The sequence below is a fragment of the Coffea arabica genome, chromosome 10c, assembly GCF_036785885.1.
Source record: "Coffea arabica cultivar ET-39 chromosome 10c, Coffea Arabica ET-39 HiFi, whole genome shotgun sequence".
NCBI lineage: Eukaryota > Viridiplantae > Streptophyta > Magnoliopsida > Gentianales > Rubiaceae > Coffea > Coffea arabica.
The window spans coordinates 51616260-51634724 of record NC_092329.1 but is presented as its reverse complement, the minus strand read 5'-3'; the positions used below and the strand labels follow the sequence as shown (position 1 = coordinate 51634724).

Genomic DNA, 18465 nt, shown 5'->3' with positions numbered 1-18465 from the left:
TTTTCAGGGTATATGGCGAAACCTTACACCTGTTTAATTCGTCCCTTCTTTCTCTTTTTTATTCCCTTTTTCCTTTTATCTTTTGTGTAGAACATTTCAAAAACTCAAATGAAATCGTTTAATACATAGATTTGATATGCTTTAATCCCATAGACTTCTTCTGTTTTGGTTTATGACTATCAAGAAACAGGCGGATGAGCTGAAAGCTTTGGACCCAACTCAACTCTTTTTTTTTCTTTGAGCGGTAATACTCAACTCTGTCTTTCACTTTGTTGAATTTATTGTCATAACTCATAATTTATATTCCTCGAAAATTGTACAAATAACTTTTGATTAAATATTGCTTTAAATAGCACTTTTTTCAGAGTATGATGAATAATAGCATTCATCACTCATCATGTGCTTCTGCTTGTGTTCTATCTGAGTAACTCCAAAGTCCTGACTTAAAGAATCTCTCTTTCAGGTAAATCCAGTATTAGTTGACTTATTTTTTCTTGTCCTATTTAGCCTATATTAGATGATCGTAAATAATTGATGGGTTTTTTGCTTTATTTCCCCCTTCTTCTAACAAATCCTTGTTTACCAGTTTTTTAATGGTAATTCCTTCTTGACCTCTTACCTATGACACAGGGAGAAAATACTAGCCCGGAAAATTTCCCTGAGGATCGGATCAGTTCTCTACCTGATGAAGTTCTTGTTAGTATCATGGCTCAAAGACTCGGCTGAGTCCGAGACGACTCGAGTCGTTACCGTATCGCGTCCATCCAATACGATTTCGAGATACTTGACTCACCGAAATGTCACCGTGAAAGGTTGAAACAACTAAGTCACACCGAATTACTCTGAGTCATCCCGAGTCAAGTTAAATTTTTATTATTTTTACTAATTTTTTAAATTATTTTTGTTTATCCTATTTTTTACAATTTTTAGAATATTAAATATTTCAAAAATTCGCATCTCGTCGAAACCGCGACCGATATGTCAAGACCGATGTGGAACGGTCCAGGCCACAACCGCGACTTTGAATCATGGTTAGTATCCTATCTCTTTTAATGTTTAAAGAAGCTGGAAGAATTAGTGTTCTATCAAAACGATGGATGCATCTCTGGATGAGTACTATTAATCTCAACTTCGATGCTACTAAGGTGTTAGAGGAACTATAAATGTTAGATCTGACTGATAAGGAACATGAGATATTCCACAAGGGGGATGGACATAAGCATGTTAGATGGGTGAATAAAGTATTGAACTTGCACAAATCTGTGGTATTGGATGAATTCAGAATTTGTTTTGAACTGAACAAGTCCTATTAAAAGCAGATTGATCAATGGCTTGAGTATGCTTTTGCTAGGAAAGTCCAAACTCTAGAGCTGAATTTGTTAAATGATCACAGGTTTTCAGGTGATTACGACAGACAAAACTTGTACTTTTCCCCAAGGACTAGTCGGCCTCAGAAGTGGAAAATCATCAGAAAACCATCCTTTTTCGCCACTTGATTTCAAGTCCCTTAGAGCATTGACCTTCAGATGCGTCAACGTGACTGAGGAAGTTCTTCAGTTCTTCTTGCATAACTGTCCATTTCTTGAACGTCTGGTAGTGGACGGTTCTCATGATTTGGTAAATTTTGAAGTTTCTGGCCCATCTCTTGCCTTGAAATACCTGGAGCTTCACCATTTAACAAGCTTGAAATCTGTCAAAGTGTGCAATAAACAAATCTTGTATCACTTAAAATGGCTCAAGCAGAAAGGCTAGTGCTTAAGGATGTTCCCAAGCTTGTTGATGTAAACATTGCGGGGTGGTCATGGTCACATAACACTCTCAGGGATGTAGCTGCTTCCTGGCATTCCAGCTGCCTGTCGAAACTGGAGATCCTCACCTTATTCGACTTGTCTTCAACTGTTCAGGTCAGTCTGAACTTACATAAGACTATACACTGTTAATAGTTTCAAAGATTCTCTCTTTTATACCTAGATTTTTTTTTATTTTGAATACTTGAAGCATTACATTTATTAAAAGGTCCCAAATTGCCTGAATTGCTTAAAACATAATTAAAAGGAGATAAAAAAGATGTGCTTCTAAACTTATTTCAAGCATCTTATGCAAAAATAACTCATTTATCCTGAAGAGGAGCTAGTAGCATGTTTGAATAAAGATGGAAGTTTTTCCACCTTGACTAATGGCGTTGGAGATTCGAGCGATTGAGAATAGGTCTGTAACGTTATGGTGTTTGTTTCAGATTGCAATTGAATATGCTTAGCAACTTTATGCTGTGATATAGCCAAATTAAAGTTTAAGATGGAAAATGAGAATTGGTAGCAACATTAATAAAATGTATGAATTATGATTAATCTTTTGCTTATATCTACTTCCAACTTATATGTTGCTTGTTGATTTTGCCTTTTGGTTTTTGGGTCTTCCTAGGAAAGTGAGAGTTTCTTAAGCTTCCTCAACTAACGAGTTTGAAGCAGTTGACCTTAAGGGTTTATGCAAAAAGCGATCGCAGCTTGATAGGATATACTTCTTTGATTAGGGCTTCACCCAATTTGGAGAAGTTTGTATTAAAGGTATATTTTGTTCAGGGCAACTTGAACTAAATTATAGTGTCATATTTTTGCTTGTGTCTATAGAGGTTTTGGTTGGTATTAATTAATTTATATTTTTTAGAAAAACAAGTAAGGGGAAACTACATATATATTTGATTTTTTTTTTTTTTTTGGGGAATGGGGAGAATGACATAAACTTGAAGATTACCAAAAGCTCTCTCCCGAGTCCATTCCCTGAATCTCTGCCATTTGGGTTCGTGCGTTTAGACTTCAAGTTTCATATAGAGTAACTTCCCAAATAGTGGGATTTTTGGAAACAAATAGTTCCTTAAGGGTGGGAGTTTTGGAAAAAAGTTTCAAATTGGAAGTATCTATCAAAAATTCTGCCAATGAAAGAAAAATAAAATTCGTTAATGACTTTTTTTTTTTAACAGTCTCACTACTTGGTTTGAAAACATCTTTCAGAAACTATGATAGTTTGGGAAATTACCTTTACTTGGAATGCAGCCTTGGTTCTCACTAAGTTACTGTAAGCAAGTAGCATTGAGGGAATGGCACTATGGTATATACTTTTACTACAATACTGCTTTTTTTTTTTTTTTTCCCTTTCCTCTATCATTCTGGCAAAAAAATTTCTGTGGCGCCGTGGGAATGGCACTATAGTGTATCTAACACGGTTTGCTCATTTTTTGCACCTTTCCCGTTTTGCAGCTGCAATGGAGTTTTTATACGAAGAGAAGCGACAGAAAATTTAAGAAAGCCACAAGTCATCCTCCACTTACCAATTACTTCTTGAAATATGCTATAGCTCTTGAGAATATTGCAGTCGACCCTCGTGAAGACTTGGCATATCGATTTCGTCCATGCATGGAGAAAATTGAACAGGGAGGAATTGCAAGAAGTTTGGCCAAAGAACAGCTAGAGGGAAAAATTCCTTCACATATTAATTTGGTGATTCTTTAGCTTTTATCCTGGAAAACTGCTTACATTTAGTGGCCACTGTTTGTTTTCTAGAGATTGTTCATATGCCTCTAGTCCAGTTACCACTTAGGCTTATCTATTAATTCGTACTAAGATTATAGCAAATTCTAAACCAAAAAATCGAAGCCTTTCAAATATATGTTCTCATTGCAAATTTAATTAAGTTTCATAAGAAGGATATGTGCTTTGTAATATAACATCAGTGACTCAAAAGACTCGAATTGCTCATTCTAGTAATGAAATAGGACCTGGATGTATTGTCGGACTGCAAACAAATGACACCCTAATCTCATCCTTAACCAGTAGTAATATATTAACAGATTTTTCAAATTACATCAAAAGATTTTTTTTTTTCTAATAGTTATTCAATCAGCACTTGTTAATGCATATCTTCATATTTATTGCACTCGCTATAGTTCAATATTTTTTCAAATAAATTTTATTTTTCAAAAGTTATTAAAGTCTCTTTTGAAGAGTATCCATTGAACAGTCATTAATTGAACCCAAATAACAAAAATTGGATTGTCCTCATTTTTAACAATAAAATAGGAAGTGGAATTATTTCCCCAGTTGGAAATATTCTCTTTTTTTTCTCTTGGACAATTTTGAAATTTCTATGTTTTAAAGCTTTGGAAGGGACCGAAGGCAGACGAACAGGAACTTGCTTTTTTGGTACATAAGTTTAGTCGGAAGTACTTGAAGTAAGAAATCGTTTTAAAGATAATTCCATCCAATTAATAAACAAATCCAAAACAATTCAGGAAACGGGTTTAAACTTTGACAAGCTGTTCTTCAGTTATATGTTGAAACCTTAGGCCTGCTTAATTCGGCCTGTCTTTATATTCTTTTCTATCCCCCTTTAGTTCACAAATTTTATATGTTTTAGGCCCAAAGAGTTCTTCTGTTTTTGGCACGTTCGGAGTACAACGATAAAAGCTGTGAACTGAAAGCTTTGAACTCAATGGCAAAAGCAAAAGAGGTAATAATCAACACTAATTTTCTCTTTAGTAAATTTATTCTTAATCACCTATTAATATTCCTCTGGAATATTGTACGAGCGGAATATTCACATTCAGGGTTTTTTATATTTGATTTTTGTCAAAATTATTTATTGGTTTTGTTTTTAATTTTAAAAAGTCTGTGTTTTTACAGGTTTACTCAACACAAATTCCCTCTTGACGTCTTCCTTCCTAAAACACAGCTAGTGAAGACTAGACAGCAGGTATTGTCCAAGGATCGGATCGGTTCTCTACCTGATGAAATTCTGGTTGACATCCTATCTTTCTAATGCTCAAGGAAGCAGGAAGAACAAGTGTTCTATCAAAACGATGGATACATCTTTGGATGGATACTACTGATCTTAATTTTGATGCTACAAAAGTGTCAGAGGAGTTAGGAACATCAGATATTACACGGAAGGAGAGTCCGATACTATGCAAGAGGGAAAGGCATAAATATATTAGGTGGGTGGATGCAGTTTTGAAATTGCATAACTCATTGGCGTTGGATGAATTCAGAATTTGTTTTGATTTGAACAACTCCCGTCAAAAGCACATTGATGAATCGCTTAGGCACGCTTTTGCTAGGAAAGTGCAATGGCTAGAGTTGAATTTGTTCGATGCTCAAGGGTTTCCAGGTGATTACAGTAGAACTCATACTTTTCCCCCGGGACTAGTTGGTCTCAGAAGTGGAAAATCAACAGATAAACATCCTGCTTCGTCGTTTGATTTCAAGTCCCTAAGAGCGCTGATCTTGAGACGTGTCAACGTGACCGAGGAAGTTCTCCAATCCTTCTTGCATAACTGTCCATTTCTTGAACGTCTGGTAGTTCATGGTTCTCATGATTTGGTGAACCTTGAAGTTCTGGACCATCTCTTGCCTTGAAACACCTGGAGCTTCACTATTTAACAAGCTTGAAATCTGTCAAACTGTGCAATACAACAAATCTTGTATCACTTAAAATGGCTCAAGCAGAAAGGCTAGTGCGAAAGGATGTTCCCATGCTTCTTGCTGTTAAACATTACGGGATGGTCAAGGTCATACAACTTTGTAAGGGACGTAGCTGTTTCTTGGCTTTCCAGCTGCCTGTCGAAACTGGGTCCTTATTTGACTTGTCTTCGCCTTCGGATCAGGTCTCTCTGAACTTAGTGGGCTATGCTCCTTCCATTATTTTCGTGCATGCTGTTTTGTACACCTGGAACTTTTATTCTAAATATGCACTTAACGCATTACCGTTGTTAAAAGGTCCCAAATTTCCTGAATTGCTAAAAACTTCAGTAGAAGGAGATCAAAAAGATATGATCTAAACTTGTATTTTGAATATCTTATGCAGTAATACCACTTTCATCCTTTAGAAGAGCTAGTAGCATGTTTGAATACATATAGAACTTTCACCTTGATTAATGGTTTTGGAGATTCAGGCGATTTCAAATAGTTTTGTACCGTTATGATGTACAATTTTTGAAATAGTTGTTCAGGTTGCTAAATGAGTATGCTTAGCGACTTCATGCCGTGGATGGACCAAATTTAAAGTTTAAATGAGATCCAAATTGAGGAGTGGTGGAAACATTGGAGGTGCAAATTGTGATTAGTCTTTTGTTTATAATTTGCTTATACATATTCCTGATTTGCATATTGCTTGTTGATTTCGCCTTTTGGTGTTTTGGTCATCGTAGCCTCATGAGCAGATTCTCGAGCTTCCTCAACTATCGAGTTTGAAGCAGCTGACCTTGCTGGTTTATGCATCGAAAGATCGCAGCCTGATTGGATGTACTTCTTTGATTAAGGCTTCACCCAACTTGGAGAAGTTCGTCTTAAAGGTATGCATTTTTCAGGGCAACTTTAGCTAAATTTAAAGTTACTGTGATTTGTAATCTCTGCATTTGCTTCTAACCATGGCATTCAGCAACATTGAACTCGGAATATATCAAAGTTTTGTCTATAGAAGTTTTGATTGGCAGTCATTGATAATCTCCTTCAAATAGGTCAGGGAAAAATTACCTAATTCTTGATCAAGGAACTCGATATATTTTATATTTTTCCGTTCACAAGGGGGAAAATGGCATAAGGCTAAAGATTTCTGAAGGCACCTTCCCCAGTCCATTTCCTTCCATTCAGTTTCGATATAGTACTATGATAGATTCTTAAAAGTAACAATACCGTGCTTTTATTCTAGAAAAAAAAAAAAAAAAAAAAACTTTTCCTTCCCACCATTTTTTTCTGTTTTGTATCAACATGGCTTGCTTATTACTGTCAACCTTTCATGTTTTGCAGTTGCAGTGGTATTCTGATATCAAAAGAAGCAACAGAGAGTCTAAGAAAGCCATATATTATCCTCATCAACATCTTCAAAATATCCGGATACTATGGTCGGAATTAAAAGTGAAGTTGAACTTATCAATTATTTCTTAGAAAATGCTATAGCCCTTGAGAATATTATAGTCGACCCTCGCGAAGAATATTATAGTCTCGTCCATGCATGAAGAGAATTAAGAAGGAAAAAGTAGCAAGAAGTTTTGCCAAAGAACAGCTCGAGGCAAAAAAACCCTTCACATATTAACTTAATGATTTTTTAGCTTTTATTTTTTGAAAATTGTTTACATTGTGCAGGAGCCTTTTTTTGTTGGGTTAAGCTTCGGTATTCGTTAATTTATTCCTTGATTTCCATACATGTCGTCATCTTTACAGATTTTGATATACATATGTTCTCACTTGAATATTGTAAGAACATTGATCTTGAGATGTGTCAATTTTGGCCGTGAAGGTTCTTGGATACTTCTCGAATGTTGGCAATATAAACCAAATTAAAGAGTTTCTATTTATTTATTTACTAGTTTTGTTGGAGTCGGATTTTTACTAGTTGTGTGATTTAGAAATCTTTGTTTTATTTGATAATTTCTTATGCAAGTGATTTCTTATCAAACAAGTCTGTGGGTTATAAAATATCCATATTATTTAGAGTGTTTTTTCAAAAAAGTCCAAAAGAGTTTGTAAGATTTTTTTATTGTTGTGTGATTTTCTTGACTATTTTAAGATATCAATAACATTATTGTGAGTTATTTATTTCTCTTCTCTTCCGTATAAATATTTTGAATATTTGTTTTATTCCTTTAATTCTGTAACACTGCACGCATCCATTATTATTAGAACCCTAAATTTGAGTTCTGCATTGAATAATTGTCCATATCTTGAACGTCTGGCGGTGGATGGCTCTCATGTTTTGGTAAATCTTGAAGTTTCTGGTCCATCTCTTGCCATGAAATACCTTGACCTTATCGACTAGGTTTGTATTATTTGAACAGTTTCAACAACACTCACTTTCACACCAGAACTTCAGTGTCAAGCTCTAGCACATCATAGTGACAAGAATGGCCCATGTTGCCCGGATTGCTTAAATTTCTGCAAAACTTATACTTATCTTGAGCATCTTCCACTTTCACCCTTGAGAAAAGCTAGTAGCATGATTAGTTCTGCGAGTGTGTTTGGATAGTAAATTATTTAAGATAATTTTATGAAAAAAATACTGTAGCACTTTTTAATTATGATGTATGTGAAATAAAAATGTGAATGAAAAATGTGTTGATAATGCAAGGAAGTTAGTGTACATAAATAAGATGAAAAAAATGTGTAATCCAAACACACTATAGTCTATTTTCTACCTTGACTAATAGGGCCTCGGTGACTCGGTGAAATCAAATAGATTTGTGTTATTGTGATGAACTTTTCATACCACAAAATGAGTATAATCTGCTAGTTCATGCTGTAAATTGACCAAAAATAAAGTTCAAGATGCAAATTGAGAATTCATGGAAATAATGATTTTTTTTGTTTATAATTTTCCCATATTAGCTTCCAATTTGTGTAACCTTACTTTTTGATTTTGCCATTTTGAGTTTTGATCATCCTAGGAAAGAGCAAAGCCACTTGAGCTTCCTCAGCTAACGAATTGGAAGCACTTAATTTCTGCATCAAGAAATCACTGCTTGATTGGTGATTCTTTAGCTTCTGTTGTTGAAAACTTTTACATGGAGAGCTAGCTGTTTGTTTTGTAAATGTGAGTATTTATCAAAATTTTCCTTAACAAATACAACAATGCTAATTAATATCAGTTCCAAGAATAATATTTTACATAAACCATAGGGCAAAGTATAATGATATCAATATGTTTGAAATATTTTCATAGACCATAGAGCAAAGTATAACGATGATATCAATATATTTGAGAACGTGCTATGGCTTTCACAACTACCAGTTTAATTAATGTGTGAGAAGCCTGTTTGGATTTTCTTTCACAAAAACAATTTCTAGTTTGTGATTAGTAGAGTAATTCTGGAGAATTAAAAAAGGTAAACTAAAACGTCAATGCGAAATAAATTGTGTAGTTTTTGCACTACAGAAATAATCGATTGGGATAAAATATATTTGGAACGCAACATTTAAAACTTTTTCAACAATTTGAGGTGTGGTCTCAAAATACTGTGTAGCACTCAAAGTATTTGCAAAATAGGAAAAAAAAAATTCATGCACCAAGGAAGTCAGTCATACCATCCCAACAAAAAGTATCCTGCAATGGGAAGCACACTAGTTTGATACTTTCAAATTGGTAAACTTTCAAATGTTGCCCACAATTTACCGTCTACCATGCAACATGTAACTGGACTCGGATATAATCCGAGCCAATTATTGAATCTTTTGGTCCAATAGTCAAGAGAGACTCATAAAGCTCTCGCATGCATTAGATCGATCCGTCTGATGTATAATACAAAATGTATAGTGTTTTTTGTTCTTAAAAATCGAGGGAGTGCGGTAAAAAAAAAATGTTTTTTTTTTTCAATAGAAAAAATCAGAATTAAATCATTAATCCTTAATTTCAGGTAAACTTCAAAAGTCTCGCAACTCTTGAGGCCAGCTAATAATCTAACTCCAACACCCCTCCAATGATCGATGTGGGATTTTTTGGAAATAAAATGCTGCCAAGTAGTATTAGGTTATCTTTCCTGAACCATCACAATGCTGCCAAGTAGGGTTGACTCAGTCAATACCCATGGCAATGCTGCCATGTACGGTTGACTCAGCTAATACTTTGACTAAAAGTAAGTTCAATTTCGAAGTAGCTAACTAGCAGTTTTTCCATCGAAAGGCAATACGTAAAAGCTATTCTAAACATCATGGAGTTTGTTTGGATAACAAAAATTTAAAATAAAAATTTCAGATTTTATTTTGCTTGCATCATACACACAATTCTATCACCTTTTTATCTCACATACATCACATCACAAAAAGTGCTACAGTAACTGGATCAAATAAATCATCCAAATAAATTCTCATCCAAACAAACACTATTTCTAATCCTTTTCCTACCAAAAGAAAATAAGTATGTTTGGACAGGAGATTATTTGTCCAAATTTATTTACTTATATTATCATTATAATTTTCAATACATTTTTTTATTTTTTTAATTATATTTTTATTTCACATACATCACATCATAAAAAATATTACAGTAATTATTTTAAATAATATTTTAAATAATCTCCTGTCCAAACACAAATCACTATCAAATACTAACAATAGTAGTGATTGAAAATTCTCAATAAATTTCCCTTCACAATTGATAACAACTTCTTCCCTCATTGAATTCTCATTGATACAACCACCATACTAATACTTTACTACAGCCCAAATCAGTCCCTGCAGCGAACGCGTTTTAGTACTGGAAGGAGCAGACCATAAAAGTCTAGAGATAAAAAGGAAGAATAATTAATAATGACCATCGAGCCCAGTGTCTATGTTTTAATTCTCTACAGGCAACTAAAATTTGGCAGAGCCTGAATGAGTAGACGATGGTGACATTCTTTCTCTATTAGTTGACGTCAATCTCGCACTCTATCCAAAAACCTCTCTCAATCTTGGCAGCCATTTTTTTTTAATTTCGTTATATATTATAATTTTTTCCACTTTCATCTGATTGGTCTACAAATGAATTCCACTGTTGCTTGCCCAATCATGTAAGCAACCTAGCAAAACTTCCTGGACAAGACCACGGCATTTTCCAGAGTCCACACTATATATTTTTTGCGTATAAATATAGAAACAGACCATTGTTAAATGATTTCAGTCTTTTGGCTAAAGAAGCAAAAGATATGTCCAGCTCAGATGATGAAAAACTATCCCAGATGATCAGAGACTACATTGAGTTGGATCCATCATCTCCTATTTCCTCTTCAAAATCCCTCCAAGTCGATCAAAAGTCATCGTTCATGTATTTACAGGTTTGTTTACAGTATCAAGATACTTCTAGTCTTGACATATACCTGCTGTTGCCAAAAAAAAAAGGGGGTTTTGTTCCTTTTTTGGCTAATATTAATCGTTTTGTATGATTGGTTTTTTCAGGAAATTCTTGAGCGTGTAACTGTTGCCGAGTCTGAAATTCTTAGAAAAATCTTTTTGTACTGGAAAGATTTAGAGCCCAGCAAGCTAAGAAAATGGGTTGTAATGAATTTGGGAAAGGACTATTACGACGCTAGTCTTTGTAGGACTTCTTGGGTCACAAAATTTAATCGCTCTTCAGGTATTTCCATCACCAAACTTTGTGTGTGTTAATGTGGATTTTCTAGTAGGTATGGTCAAGTAATCAAAATGTAAACTAAATTTCACGGAATAATGATATATTCTTCTTTTTCTTATTCTTTCCTTTGTGGGTTGATAGTTTTTGAATTTACAGGTGAATACGAGTACATTGATGTGATGATGAAGAATGATGCTACAAGTGATGGTGCTGTGAGATTGATTGTAGACATTGATTTTAGGTCTCAGTTTGAGCTGGCAAGGCCTACACCAGAATATGAAGAGCTCTCAAATTCTCTGCCTTCAATTTTTGTTGGGACAGAATTAAAACTTGAAAAGATCATCTCTTTGGTTTGTTCAGCTGCAAAAGAGTCTTTAAGAGAAAGGGGTCTTCACGTTCCTCCATGGAGAAAAGCTCGTTACATGCACTCCAAGTGGCTCTCTGAAAATTGCAAAAAGATCTCATTCCCAGAGCTTGGGACAATCTAATTTGGCAATTTTTTTTGTGGGTTTGCCAAATTTAGCAAAAGGAATCTGCAGCTATGAAGGATTGCTCATTTAGGGGAGAAAAAGTGGTCCTTTTTGGGCGTCCATACATTTTGTTTGAGTTTTGTAGACTCCCAAACTGTTTTGGCTACAAATGCGGATAAGTTTTTTGTTTATCTAAGGCTCCGTTTGGATTAGCTATTTTTGGGGTTGTTTTTCAAAAACAGCACTGTAGCATTTCGTTTTTGAAATACAAGTTCGTTTGGATTAGTTATTTTTGGGGTTGTTTTTCAAAAACTATATGAAAAACTTTTACTGTAGATGTTTTTTGAATTACTTTTAGAGGTATTTTTAAAACATATTTATGGGTATTTTTATAATTTATAATTTTTATATTTTTATTTTTATATACATTTATGCATTTATAATACATTTATAAATATTAATAAATAAATATATTTATATATTCGCTAAAAATTATAAAAATGTATTATATTATATATAATACATAATATAAATATATTTATAAATGTATAAGTGTATATTATTATAAATGTATCAATTACAAATGAATATTAAATAAATTTATAAATTCTAATTTTATTAATATATATTAATATTATGTATAAATATATTAATATAATTAATATAAATGTACAAATGTATTAATATTATGTGTAAATATAAAATAATATTATGTATATTAATATAAATGTATTATATTATATATAATACATAACATAAATGTATATTATAAATGTACATTAATATATATATTATGTATAAATGTACACTTATATAAATGTATAATATATAATATATATTACATATTATATTATATATAATTTATATAATATATAATATTCATATAAATATATTATAAATATATAAAAATATTTTTTAAATAAAATAAAATATTTATAATATGTATACATAAATATATAAATATATAATATATATAATATACATTAATATTAATTATAAATATTATAATTTTATAAATATGGTGTTTATATAACATTTCAATTTGTAATATTTATTGTATATTTCATTATATAAATATTTATATAATATATAATATATAATTTTCAATTTGTATAATATACATAATATTGTATATATATAATATAATATACATAATATAATATATTATACATAATATACATTATTACATTATTACATATTATGTATATTATATATTATATATAACATTATTATACACAATAATGTACATAATAATATTATACATTAATAATGTATATATTATAATATAATGTACATAATATTATGTATAAATATTTACACATTTATGTATACAATATTACATATTATGTATATTATATTATATTATGTATAATATACAATATTATGTATAATATTAGTGTATATAAATATTTATATAATATAATATATATAATTTTCAATTTGTATATTTCAATTTATATTAATATAATATAATATACATAATTAAAATATACAAATTGAAATATACATATGTAGTTGTTTTTGATATAATGTTTGGATATGGTGTTTTTGGAGTTGTTTTGGAAATATACATTTACTGTAGCATTTGGAATGTGAAAAATAGTTTTTCAAAAACAACCCAAAAACAAGGGATCCAAATGGACCCTAAGGAAAAAGAAATTCGAAGATGTTACTAATGTCTAGACTTATTTGGAATGCGATTGTCTGCAAAAAAATAATTTTACCTTTTCGCGAACATATTTTTTTAATTATCATTTTATGTTACATATATCAAATTATTAAGCTGTGATTTTTTACAAAAACTCCTGAGTTGTCGAGGATTGCCTTCAGTTTTGACCTTTTTGTACGAACTACGGCAGTCATGTCTTTTACCTACCATATGTCTATGGTGTTCAATGAGTCAGTTTAGATAGTAAAAAAGAAAAGACGTATGCATTGTGTTCCCAAATTTTTTTTTTTTTTTTTTTTGCAGTTTTTTGGATCCAAAATTGTAGTTCATATGCTATGTTTATCTTTGTGCGTTTTCTATAGAGAAATTACAGGTCATATTTTCGTCTTCACCTAGTGTGAATTTGAAAGGCTACAGGCCTGAAATATTTTGGCAAAAAATCAATGTTTAAAAAATCGGATCATTAATTGAACCGGTGAAGTGAAAGGATCAAGGTTCAATCGGTAGAATCGGTTCAATTCCAGTTCAATGAATTTTTTTAAAAATAATTTATATAAATATATATGCACAAAATAAGACATGTAATGGACTAATTTAATACTTTATATGATGAAAAGTTTACTATTTTTTAATAACTTAGATTTTTAAAAATAAAAATTTTAAATTATAAGTTAAAACAAATAAATTTCATCTCAATTTCAATTATATCTAAATCCAACCCAAAAATATCACAATATTTTGAAATTACACAAAATTCACGTCTATGAGAATTTAGATATTGTAAACTTAAATTTTAATTTACGTTTTGGAATTTAGAGATTGTAATTTAAAAAAGGAAGTTTGGAGTTCGAAGGAAGTCAAGAGAATCGAAAATAGAAATGTAAACTTGATAAGAAACAAAAAATGAGATAAAAGTGAGTGGTTATGGCATTAAATAATTTGGGTTAAAGAAAAATAATTCCTTTTTAACTTTTTTCAATTTAATGGACAAAAACAAAATTAAAAGATGGAAGAAAACATCAATAAATTAAAAATAAAGAGGTTTGATTAAAAAGAGAGTGACAAAAGAAAAGAAGATAGAGAAAGAGAGAGAGGGAGAGAATTGAAAATTAAAAAGAAAAAACTATGAGAGAATGGGATATTGTAAGAAAAATGAAAAAAAGAAATATGAGTGTTTGTTTTATATAAATAAGTTATCAAAAAAAACTAATAAGATATGATGGTACAACGGTTAATACATTGGTTTTCTATTACAAAGGTCTTGAGTTTGAATCTTAATAGCTGCATTTTGCAAAACAAAAAAAAAAGGAAAAATTGAAAACCGAAAACTACCGATTCGACCGTTTTCACGGTTCGACCGATTTTCTGACAAAATCAACTATATTATAGAACCGGACCGGTGCCATGACCGGTTCGCGATTCAACCAGCCGGTCCAGTCCGATTTTCAAAATATTGCAAAAAATTGATGTGAGTAGTAAGTGTGATACCTTGGTGTACATGATGTCTTCATTGATGACCGTGACAAGAAAGACAATTTGCAATGTGTTTCATGCAACAACTTGACTTGACTTTTCTTCCACATTCAGCAATTTTTCATAAGCTAGAGGTAAGTAGTTAATAACACAATATTTTTTTTAATAACACAATATATTATGCTAAGTTAGCAGTTATAATCATTCATTTCTATTATTTTCTTTCAAAGAGCATTAATTAGACATAACTGGTTTTGCAAATTATGTCCAAATAAACATAATTTTGAATATTTACATACACTAAGTCCTACATTCTGAATGGTACAAGCAATCAATATCATTAATAGCATATCTAACACTAGTGTAGACTATATGTGAGGTAAAAAGGATTGCATTTTTCTGAACTTTTTTTTTTAGAAAAATTATTGTAACGATTTGATATATATGAGATAAAAATGTGACGGAAAAATATGCCTACGAAAAACAAAGTAATTTTTCTTTGAAAATCTGTAATCCAAACACACCCGAACTCTATCAAACAGATTTTGTAGTTTTGGAGACCGGATTACCTGGCTTCCAAGTTACTAGTTCCTTTGGGAGACATAAATGAACTCTTTTCTAATTACGCACTTTTAATTGATAAGAGTATTTTAAAATTCGATCTGTCTAATGGGTGCCCATAGAGCACTCATTAAGATGTATTTCAAGTTTTAGATTTTTAGAAATATAAGATTAATTAAAGAAAGTATATATATGCAAGAAAATTAATTAGAAAAAGTATATAAATACAAGAGAAAGTAATAATTGTTAGAGTGTGTAATAATTGTTAATGTGTATATATGCATGATACATTGGATGAAATGTAAGTGTGTTTCCATAAAGCACCAGAAAAACCTTTTAAAATTTAGTAGTTTCGAATAACAAGCTTCATTTACAGCCGGTGATGAACACGTTTCTTCCATCATAATTAGGTTGTAATTCTTTTTGGGTAATGTTCATGTTCTAGTTCACCCACATCATTTTATTGGTGCCTCGTCCTATATTACATTTTCTTTCTTTTACATAACAACATGTCTATCCTTTTCTCCACACTTGGCGTGAGGTTAACTACTATTTTATCGACAAAAGCAACCAATTTGATTCCATCCCCAATTAGCTTAGTCATAATCTTTAGAGCTCGTTTGGATTGAAACTTTTGAGAACTTTTTTTTTTTTTTTTTTTGTAATTTTCCAATAACATGTCATGCACCTTTGGCTAACATATCCAAAATTGGTTTTTTTTTTTTTTTGGTTCAAATAAAAAGCAATAACACGCTAGCAAATAGGCCATGGACGAATTAAGTAGGAAATGACATTGAGAGTTTCATAAAAATGAGATTGTAAAAGGTACTATACACAAACATAAAAGTTAGAATTAAAACTAGGCAGACATGAGATTCACATGTAGATTGTTTTGACCAGTATAGGCTATGGATCATGCGTGAGTCACATTACTCAGTACAGTAGCACGTTTTTCTTTTTTCTTTTGTGGAGAAAAGAGGAAATTGCAATTTTTTGGAGTTTTGGAAAAAAGTACTATAACGATTAATGTATGTGAAATAAAAAAAATGATTAAAAAATATATCAAAAAATATTCTCAAAATTTTTCTACAGAAACTAACAATCCAAGTAGGACTTTATGATAATTGCATTATAGAAATCTAGTAAGAACAGCTTGATCATGGGCCATAGAGACCTCACTCCCATTTAACTTTAATAATCAAAAGAGGTAGTGCTTTGTTAAAAAAAAAAAAAAAAGAGGTGGTGCTTTATCTTTAAAGTTAGGGAATGGTGGGATACTAGCATAATTATTCAATTGACTTTGAGCACCGCTCAGAGAGGTGACCAACACACCGGTTCAATTGTAGGTTAGGCGGTTGAATTGCGGATGGCACAATAGCATATTATATAATATAACAATATGTCTTAAATTATAAAAATAATATATTTTAAATTGGTGGTTCAACTCACAGTTCAACTGATAGCTTTTTCTCAGTTTACCAGTTAAACCGTTGGATCGTTGACTGATTAATGAATTTGTTGTTTAATCGATCTAATTGGTAACCCAATTCGACCTCATGAATGGTTCATCGAGTTGATCGATTCAACTATCGGATCAGATTTTACAACTATAGATACTGGAACTCAAAGAATTACCTAGGGCCCCTAAGTTCTAGAGTCTCCATTTTAACTATTAAAATTATCGCTTTTTTTTCTTAATAATAAGGGAAGGGTGAAATTAAAAAGGTGGAAAGAGAGAAAGGAAGATTAGAACTCAGGATTTCTAAGTTCTCAAGTTTCAATCTCAACTGTTACACTAAAACCTCCCCGGCATCCACCCTCTTATCTATATCTACATAACTAGATGATTTTACTTGATTTTGTTCGCATAATTTTGGAAGACCACCAGCTTGGCCTCCTCAGCCCATAAAAATAGCACATCAATTGTGAGAACATGACATTCATCAACATTAAAGCAAGAGGTGCCACCATTTTCCACAAAGAGAAATAAAGAGGTCGTCAAAGTAATAAAACGATGACCATCACTTTCTCAACTCATATTTAATACGACTTGTTCAAGTTCAATCATCAAGCTTTCTAGTTTTAAATCCAGTTATCAAATGCCGTTCAGATGAGGTTAATTTTAACAATACATTTTTTGTCCTTTCTAAGTCTAACAAAATTAAGATTGATATTTCTTTTTTTTTTCTTTCTTTTTTCATGAAGTACACTTGATGAAAATATTTTATGCATCAATCATTACTATGTCGTTTTCGACTAATTGTAAAGTCAATTGCATGGGCACTAAATTCTCCTCCATTCCTTTTTTTTTTGTCAAAAAAATTCTCCTCCATTACTTAAATCATTATTATTCGACCTTTCTCAGTAAGTCTGGCCCAAAAGTCTTTCTTTTGATGTACTACTATCTTATCCGTTATCATGATCGACAAGGACAAATTATATCAGAAGATTCTAAATCTGGAAATTGTATAATAGTATTGCATATTTTCAAGCACAGATATTTGGATAGCACAAATATCTCAAATAATATTTCGCTTGCATCATAAACCCATTTCTCAATTCACCTTTTTATATTTTCAATTATCTTTTTATCTCACATACATCACATCACAAAAAGTGCTATAGTAATTATTTCAAATAATACTCTATCCAAACAAACCCGTTTTCTAGTGATCAAAATCTTCCGAATCTCACAATGATTTTCTAAATCTAATGAATTAAGTATGCTGATAGGATTGAGGAATTTGAGAAAAGATTTGAAATTCTCTAAAATTCCTTTTATTGTTTACATTATTTAGAAGATATTTATATTTATAAATTATCAATTATTCTAACATTTAAAGATATTTTAATTGTTGATGCATTACAAACTCAAATGCCTCTTAAGAAATTCAAACGATTAGAGCGATTTTATCAAATCTAAGCCTGTCAATCGGGTCTAATGAGTCGGGCTTTCATAAGTTCAAATTCAGCTCATTTAATTTGAAACATTTTCGCGCTTCGGGTTATGAGTTTCGGGTTCATAAATGTGAAACCCATACTCAACTCATATAATATTTGGATTGTAAGCCTTATCGGGCTTAACCCAAACTCACTTATTACTCCTTAATTTTTTTAATATAATTACTATAACTATTAGGTTGTAAAACTAATTTAACATTTATAAGACTATAATATTAAAACTAAACATGAACAAATAAT

General features: G+C 31.4%; 1 protein-coding gene across 2 annotated transcripts; it reads left to right on the top strand.

Annotated features, from left to right (window-relative positions):
- Nucleotides 1-10640: 10640 nt before the first annotated feature.
- Nucleotides 10641-11846, top strand: LOC113713684 (uncharacterized). Of its 2 annotated transcripts, none has more exons than XM_027237469.2 (3): nucleotides 10641-10795; nucleotides 10917-11094; nucleotides 11248-11846. In XM_027237469.2, the coding sequence occupies exons 1-3, from the start codon at nucleotides 10667-10669 to the stop codon at nucleotides 11577-11579; spliced, it is 639 nt and encodes a 212-aa protein (XP_027093270.1). In that variant the 5' UTR covers nucleotides 10641-10666; the 3' UTR covers nucleotides 11580-11846. The 2 variants fall into 2 exon arrangements, with proteins under 2 accessions (XP_027093270.1, XP_071925892.1); XM_072069791.1 differs by having other exon boundaries at nucleotides 11233-11846.
- Nucleotides 11847-18465: the final 6619 nt, after the last annotated feature.

Excerpts from the sequence above, each read along its gene's own strand:
- LOC113713684 (XM_072069791.1), top strand. The coding sequence starts at position 10,667 with ATGTCCAGCTCAGATGATGAAAAACTATCCCAGATGATCAGAGACTAC. Across the intron at positions 10,796-10,916 it reads CATCGTTCATGTATTTACAG|GAAATTCTTGAGCGTGTAAC; the intron begins GTTTGTTTACAG and ends TGGTTTTTTCAG. Across the intron at positions 11,095-11,232 it reads AAAATTTAATCGCTCTTCAG|TTTTTGAATTTACAGGTGAA; the intron begins GTATTTCCATCA and ends GTGGGTTGATAG.